The sequence below is a fragment of the Mesoplodon densirostris genome, chromosome 1 (assembly GCF_025265405.1).
Source record: "Mesoplodon densirostris isolate mMesDen1 chromosome 1, mMesDen1 primary haplotype, whole genome shotgun sequence".
Taxonomy (NCBI): Eukaryota; Metazoa; Chordata; class Mammalia; order Artiodactyla; family Ziphiidae; genus Mesoplodon; species Mesoplodon densirostris.
Genome location: NC_082661.1, coordinates 115,029,823 through 115,037,065, shown reverse-complemented (window position 1 = coordinate 115,037,065; position 7,243 = coordinate 115,029,823). Strand labels below are relative to the sequence as shown.

The window sequence follows — 7,243 nt, the reverse complement described above, 5'->3', positions numbered from 1 at the left end:
AATGCTTGGAGAACGTGACTGTATCTGACCTGCCAGGGCCAGCAGCAGCCTGAGTACCTCTGAGAAGCCAGCGGGGAGAGCATGCCTCTGGCCGCAGGGACTTCTGCAGGCGTCTAATGGAGGCTTCAGAAAAGGAGGTCTCGGGAGAGAGAGCAGAGTGTTGCTTCTCCCCGGTCAGAGTAACTGCTCTAACCACTCAGATTAAAATGCCCCGTTGCTCACAGCATCACTCTGCCACAGGGTCACATACCCCTACTCAACTGACTTTCAGGCTTTTCTCCGAGAAAGAAGAAAGAAAGAAAGAAAAAAAAAAGAAAGAAAGGAAGAAATGGCCTCCTAGGTCTGGGGTAAAAATGAAAAGAGCAAGTTGACTTGCTTTGAAATGCAAAAGACCTCCATCTCCGGCTTGTCCTGGTCCCTGAGGGACTGGGGACACCCCCCGAGTCTTGCTCACTGTTCTTCATTCAAAGTCCCCTGGAAAACAGCTGCTTGTTTTCCAAGAACTGTAGGAACACTCTGTTCTTCCACAAGGCCCCACCAAACGTCCACAACCTGGAGCGGCACAAAGGTCAACCAGATGCAGATAGGCTCGCGGCTGCTGTGCTGTTATTATTAAGGCACTTTTGAGTGTGTTTCCTTGAGGAAACAAGTATAGACAACGTTAAAACAAAAAAAAAAAGTTAGTCTGTAACATATCCCAGAATGGGTCCCAGCCATTTCTCAACCTCGGCCACAGACATGTTCTTCCTCAAAGCATAATCCTCAATCTGCAAAAGATTAAAAGCAGTTTATTAAACCAAAATGATAAGACTTTTTGAACTCAAGTTTCCATAGCATTCGCCAAGATACATTAAGTACATTTTATGTCTTTTGCCTTAATAGTAATCCACGGAGTTAAATGGAGACAGATATTTATCTATTCATTGAGGTGCCTTATTTTACGGGCAGAAAAACAACATGTCGTAACTACCTCAGGCTGAGAGCCTGGCTGGGGTGTGTGTGTGGCAGGGGTGTGGGAGGGTTGGTCTCTGTGTAAACAGCAGGGCGAGAAATGGGGCAGTGGGCTGAAATCAAATCAAGACATAAACTGGAGTACATTTCTTCATCCTTTCCCTCTCATTTTATGCTCACTCACATGTAAAATAAAACAGGTTTAACAGTTCCATTCAAAACAAGACAGGCATCTAGGGATGCCACACACAATGAAACAGCTAACCTACCTGATCCTTGGCAACTTTCCCCACGGCAAAATATCTGGACCTCAAATTGGAGAAGTAAAGGCCGGATACCGCTGAAGCAGGTGCCATGGCCAGCGATTCTGTTAACCTAATGCCTGGGGAGAGCAGCATGGGGAGAAATGTTCACTTATTCAGTGCTGAGACAGGCCTGCCAAGTGGTAGGCTCCCAGTATATTCTTGTTTACAAGTGAATGAGAGTGAGCTTGTGCCTTCCAGGTGGACACGTGACACAGCATGAAAGACGTGAGCAGACTCGTCTAGCAAATTCCCGCCGAAGGGATGAACAAATTCAGGATGTGCAGATCTCCTCTAACCTGTGGGGAGAGGCCTGGAAAAGACTCTCTACATTCTTATCCCTGCCCTCCAAGATCAGCCATGGAGGCTACGCCTGGGCCTTCTAGACAAGGGCTCCAACCCTGCAGATGGGGACACCACCTGGACCTCCAAGCGCACCTGTGAGGCCAAGGCCACTAGGGGAATGACAGACAGCCAGGCCCCATTGAGGATGAGCCCACACCAAGGCTATCTAGTCTATGCCATTCACCTTCTGGACAAGGAAACGGAGCGACGTAAAGGCTCAGTGCTTTGCCAAAGATCGCCCAGCTGGCTTCCGGCAGAAACGGGTCCCCAGGTCCCCGTCTCCTGGAGCCGGTGCCATCCCTGACAGCCCAGATTCAACAAGCCTCGTAGCTCTTCATGTCCATCTACAGTCCTTTAACGTCTTCGGCGTGGATGGCATGCTTTTAACGAACTCCACTGAAAACAGTGCACTGTGCCCACAGTGGTGTAGAAATAAAGAGAGAGGGAGCGGAAGGGAGGGGTGGGAATTCTGTGAGACGAGGGTCCAGAGACACTCCTAGAAGTGGTGGAAGGAGAGAGCGACGTGAAATACATTATTAAAGGCTACAAAGGTCACTCACTAGTGGAGAGACTGAAAACAGTAACACACATGTAATAGGAAAATGGGGCAGGGGATGTACGGGCTGGTGTGAGTCAGCTAAGCTCCCATCTATTGTAGGTGAAAAGAAAATAATGAAAACTGATAAACCTGAAAATGGTGATGGAAGACCACTACTCAGTAATAATTCTACAGGGCCTCCATGTGCACGAATGGAAATGAGTTTCTTTTCCTCCTGTTAAAATAATAATAATAATATGGAGGTGAAGGACTAGAACACACTGCTGGAAGTGAGGAAGGATGGGATCAGGGATCTCACTGTAAGCCTCTCCGTGTCTCCCACCTGCTTCCCCCGCGCGCCTTCCCTTCGCTACCGTGTGTGTAACATGAGGCAGGATGCGCGCCTGCCCGGCGCTGACCTGTGTGCCGCTCCACGTCCGCCAGCCTCCACATGGTCAGCTTCTCGGTGTGGTCGGGCTGGCTGGGGTAGCCGGGCGCCGGCCGGATGCCCTCGTAGCGCAGCCTCCGCAGGTCGGCCACGGCCAGCTGCTCGCCGCCACAGTAGCCCCACAGCTCCCTGCGGACCCGCGCATGCAGCTCCTCAGCGAAGGCCTGGGGCGGAACATGCAGTCAGACGGAGGCGGGAGCCCTCCTCCCGCCCTCCCTCCTGCCCTCTGTCCCGCCCACAAACACACCTCCCTGACCGGACAGCGGGCGGGGCAACCGGCGAGAGGGATGGGCCGGGAGCTCAACTCATCTGTACTGTCATCAGTTGCTCTGTGGCTCAGTTCTGGCCTCAGCCCGGGCTCTCAAGGATCATATTCAATTATCCGAGGCCCTTCAGACCTTTCTCTGACGCTCAGGCTACAGCTTATGGTGTCCAGAAGGAGGAGCGGGGACCATGACAGCAGCCAGTGACTCTGCTGTGAGCCTCGGGAAAAGGGGAGCGGCTCCCACAGCTTAGGCTGCCCCACCAGACAGAGGAAGATGAGGGATCTACAGGGGAGCCCATCAGAACGAGAAGCTCTGAAACAGAACCTGTTTGGCTTTTTGCAGGCTCCTCTGGAAAACATCAAATCACAAGCACAGGGTAACACCAGAACCAAGACAATGAAGTCAAGGCTCCACGGGCCACTTCAACTACAGCGTCGCTGAAGGCTACTCTGTGCCCAAAGATGAGGCATGAGAGTGACTCGAAAATACCGGATTTAAGAGTATGTGTGCTGTTAGAGCCAAACACACACACACACACACACACACACGCACGCACACGTGCGCGTGCACTCTGGCCTCGGCACTGCGGCTCTACCTCGGCCAACCGGTCCCCCAGCGCCTTGACCATGATGCTGCTGTAGTCGTCACACTCTTCCTCGTAGGCCTTGCTCAGCTCCTCCACCCCAAAGCAGGCGACGGCAAACACACCCAGGTAGTCGGGGACGCCCGAGTGCAGAGGGGCGATGAAGTCCGAGAGGCAGAGGTAGGGGTCTGCGTTGGCAGAGTCCTTCTCGGCCTTGAAATGCAAGGAGTGGGCAGAGTGGCCATTAGCATGGAATTGGCACCAACACATAGAGAAGAGCAATCGAGCACCTTCCAAAGAACACAGCTTCAAATGGGGCTGTCTGTCTGTTTTGTTCACTGTTACATCCCCAGCACTTAGAAGAGTGCCTGATATGTAGTGGGTGTTCAATAAACATGTGTTGAATAAATAAATGGAACGAGATTTTTAGAAAGATATGACATGAAATGACATACACAGTCGAGAAACCAATTAACTCGCTCATTCACACACTGACCAAACATTTACTGAATGCCTACAGGAACTGGAACCCTAAATATTCATATAAAAAGGTTTTCTTTTCCTCCAAAAGTGTTTTCAATTCAAGACCCACATTAAATCCTAAAGTTATGTTCAAAAGGGGTCCACTAAGTGTGTAAGCCTCTACTTTGCATCGACAGAAGCAGTTCAACAAACGGCTAAGGTCAGCAACACAGGGCCACGTGCTGTCCACCACGGGCGGTGGGTCAGGGGATGGCTAAGGACACTGCTGGGCTGGCCTGAAACCAATCAAAAAATTGAGCAGAATCTGCTTCTGGGGTTCTCTCCTCAGGCCAGGTGGCCATCCTCGCCTGCTTTCCATCTTCAGCTGATGACTGACTTATCCCTGCTACTGAGCTGACAAATAAAGTCTTACACATACTTCACAATCAACACATGTTTGCTGAGAAGGTAAATAACAAATGACTAATATTTACTGAGTGCTGACTGTGTGTCAGGCACTGGTCTTGGTGCTTTATACGAATTAACTAATCCAATCCTCTCAACAACCTTGTGAAGTAAGTGATACCACCAGCTCCATTTTATACAAGAAATCCGAGGCAGCCAGAGCCTGAAGAACTAGTTCAAGGTCAGACAGTGGCAGGCCCATGGGTCTTATCCACAACCAATGCTCTTGACCACTATACAGCACTGCTTAGGACGGATCAATTAATGAGCAGTCAACCCACAAGCCTCACAGCTATTTGCCTGCCAGCTCTGGAAACAAGTACAGTCTAATCGACACTGGGCAGAAAACAGTTAAGGGGCTGCAGACAAGAAGGTATTTGATAAAGGCACGTGGAAATGTCACAGAGCCAGGACCAGCTATGCAGGGAGGAGCTGCCTTCCACTTGTACTCTGCCCATCAACTGTTCTTTGCTAACAAAAGCCAGAAGGAGATACAAAGTTTCCCAGCACCACAAGGAGAGACAGGTCACAGAGCCACACAGCTCTTTAAAATAGACAGCAATCAGAGCCACTCAGAACAGAAGACTCCCAGAGCAGTAAGTTGCTGCAGCCAGAATTTTCCAGCATACTGGAAAAAAGCACATCCTTAGAAATAGCTATCTGGGTAGGTAATACACGTACACTGAAAAGTCATTATATTAAATGCCCTAATACAGTCCCTCACAGACTGCCTAGACATGAATGGTGTTGGATGTAAAAAGAGGTCAGAGGACACAGGACTTGAAGGATGGAAATTCAGGCCAGGGTGGAGGTTTCTGACCTTAATTACTTCTTTAAAAGAAAAGTCACCAGTTCCCTAGTGAGGAGGGGCTAGAACTTAACATTAGAATCCTCTTGTGTTCTGAGGTGTCTGAGCCTGAGTGCACGGAGTGAGGATGCACCAGGCCTGGGTGCAGAGAGTGAGGATGTACTGGGCCTGGGTGCACACAGTAATGGTGTAGCTGCCCCTGTTTAACTTGTTATGGTACTGTTTAATGTCCCAAGTTTAAGGATTCCCTCAGACGTTGTTATAGTTAAAACATCTGACATTATGAATTACATTGTGATTATGGTTAAAAGCAATACTATCACTCCTGAATGACTGAAAATGGTAATAAGACCATGCGAGAATCACTTGCTACCGTCCTTAATGACTGGTGAATTCTGGCTCCGATTGTTGATCAGGGCAGCTCATTTTTTATAGCAGCTAAAGGGACATGCTTACAGATTTGCATGTTTAAAGGTGGGGTCACAGGAGAGGGAGCCGTGTGGAGGAGAGCCTGTTCTATGACCTGGGAGAAGCCAGTGGCATGAGAGAACAGCCATCAGGGTGTGGACAGGCTGCGCTCTCCCCTCCGAGCTGCACAGCTCAGCGCACTCTCCATCAGCTTTCGTTTTCACCTCTGCAAAACGGAAACAAATAAACTGCCCAACAACAGGTTGTGTGGAAATGAAACAAGATGGTCCATTAAGTGCCCTGCTAAGCAGCTGGCCCCTGGTAGACACCCAGTGAATGCCTGCTCCCCCGTCTTCACCTTGATCAAGGAGCCGCCAGCCTATTCTAATGACAGGCCCAGATGCAAACCCATGTTCTTGAGCAAGTGAATGTCCACCTGTGCGTGACTCGCCGAGGCAGCAGCAGTGTTTCTCCTCATCCATCCAACGCCGACAGGAAACACCTCCCTCCTGCTGGTGCCCGAGAGGCCCAGCTTCTAAACCCACACTGGCCCCTTCTCTCCATCACAAATGCCTTGGGCTCGCCGCTGTGACTGGTCACTTGGGGTGAGGTGGGGCAGAGCTATGCTTACACAAAGTTCCAACTTACACCATTCTTATTTATGTTTTTTGAGTGTTTAAAACAAAGAGTAGGGCAATGTGTCCGCTGGCCACACGGCCTCCGCACCTGCTGCCTGAGTCCGTAGAAGGTGGCGATGGGCTCCACGGCCTGGGGTGCCGCGCCCTCCGCATACAGGTGGATGTCGTCCTGGCTGCTCTGCGCTGGCCAGAACCCAACCACGCCCCTGGCGCGGAGCTGCTTCTGACTAATCAGTGCCTGCAGCATATTTTGGGCATCATCATAGACTTTTTTGGCCTCTTCACCTGTTAGGAAAATATCGTAAGAATTCACTTAGAGATGCCAATAATAACCAGCAAAGAATGCTTCTTTTTAAGATTACTACCTCTCCTCAGTCATTTTCTCTCTTCACCCCTCTCTTTTCCCCTCAAATACTTTAAAAATCAGTGTTTGCCATCAGCAACCCCAGGTGCAGGAGTTAAGGGTTCAGCAGTTCTGCTAAGTGCAGCTCCCGTACACAGTCTGCTTCACCAGCTCAAGCCACTTCTTTTTCCATTCAACAAAAGGCAGAGAGCCAGCTCTTGGCTCCCCGCAGCAATGTGTCAGACAGAGAGTGAGACAAAGCAGGCCAGACCCTTCCACCACCACGTTCCTCGTGCACAGACAGCTCCCCTGACCTCGCTGTGACCCCTGGGGGTGCAGAACAGCCTGAGGAGTGGAGTGTGGCTTCAGTGCTGTTCCTGGATGGCCTAGCCCAGGGCCCGTCAGGCCCTCACCTGGCTACGGCGGGAGCCAGCGGGGTTAGGGTTAGGCTTTCCGTCCAGGCCTGGCCAGCCCTGCTTCGGCCACTCAACTGCTCATCTGTGATCACTCGGGAGCAGATCAGAATGAGAGCCCCTTTGCCCACCTGCTGCACCTCAGCTAGCCCGAGAGCTGCTGAGTCACAGCACCTAACACGCACCCCAGGGCCCCCCCAGGAAGCAGGCAAGGGCCACTCTCCCAGGCTCCCCTCAGCCCTAACCCCACACATCCACCAGTCCACCCCCCAC

At 51.0% G+C, this 7,243-nt stretch overlaps 1 protein-coding gene across 4 annotated transcripts in view; it reads right to left on the bottom strand.

Annotated features, from left to right (window-relative positions):
• Nucleotides 1–661: 661 nt before the first annotated feature.
• The window catches only part of MTR (5-methyltetrahydrofolate-homocysteine methyltransferase), a 118,496-nt gene continuing 111,914 nt past the window's right edge, over nucleotides 662–7,243 (bottom strand). For all 4 annotated transcript variants that reach the window (XM_060108280.1, XM_060108307.1, XM_060108290.1 and 1 more), the window contains 5 exons: nucleotides 6,303–6,499; nucleotides 3,446–3,646; nucleotides 2,556–2,748; nucleotides 1,221–1,333; nucleotides 662–767 (listed from right to left, as the gene is read on the bottom strand). In XM_060108280.1, coding sequence (XP_059964263.1) covers nucleotides 681–767; nucleotides 1,221–1,333; nucleotides 2,556–2,748; nucleotides 3,446–3,646; nucleotides 6,303–6,499 — 791 coding nt within the window. In that variant the 3' untranslated portion in view covers nucleotides 662–680. The remainder of the gene's footprint in view (nucleotides 768–1,220; nucleotides 1,334–2,555; nucleotides 2,749–3,445; nucleotides 3,647–6,302; nucleotides 6,500–7,243) is intronic.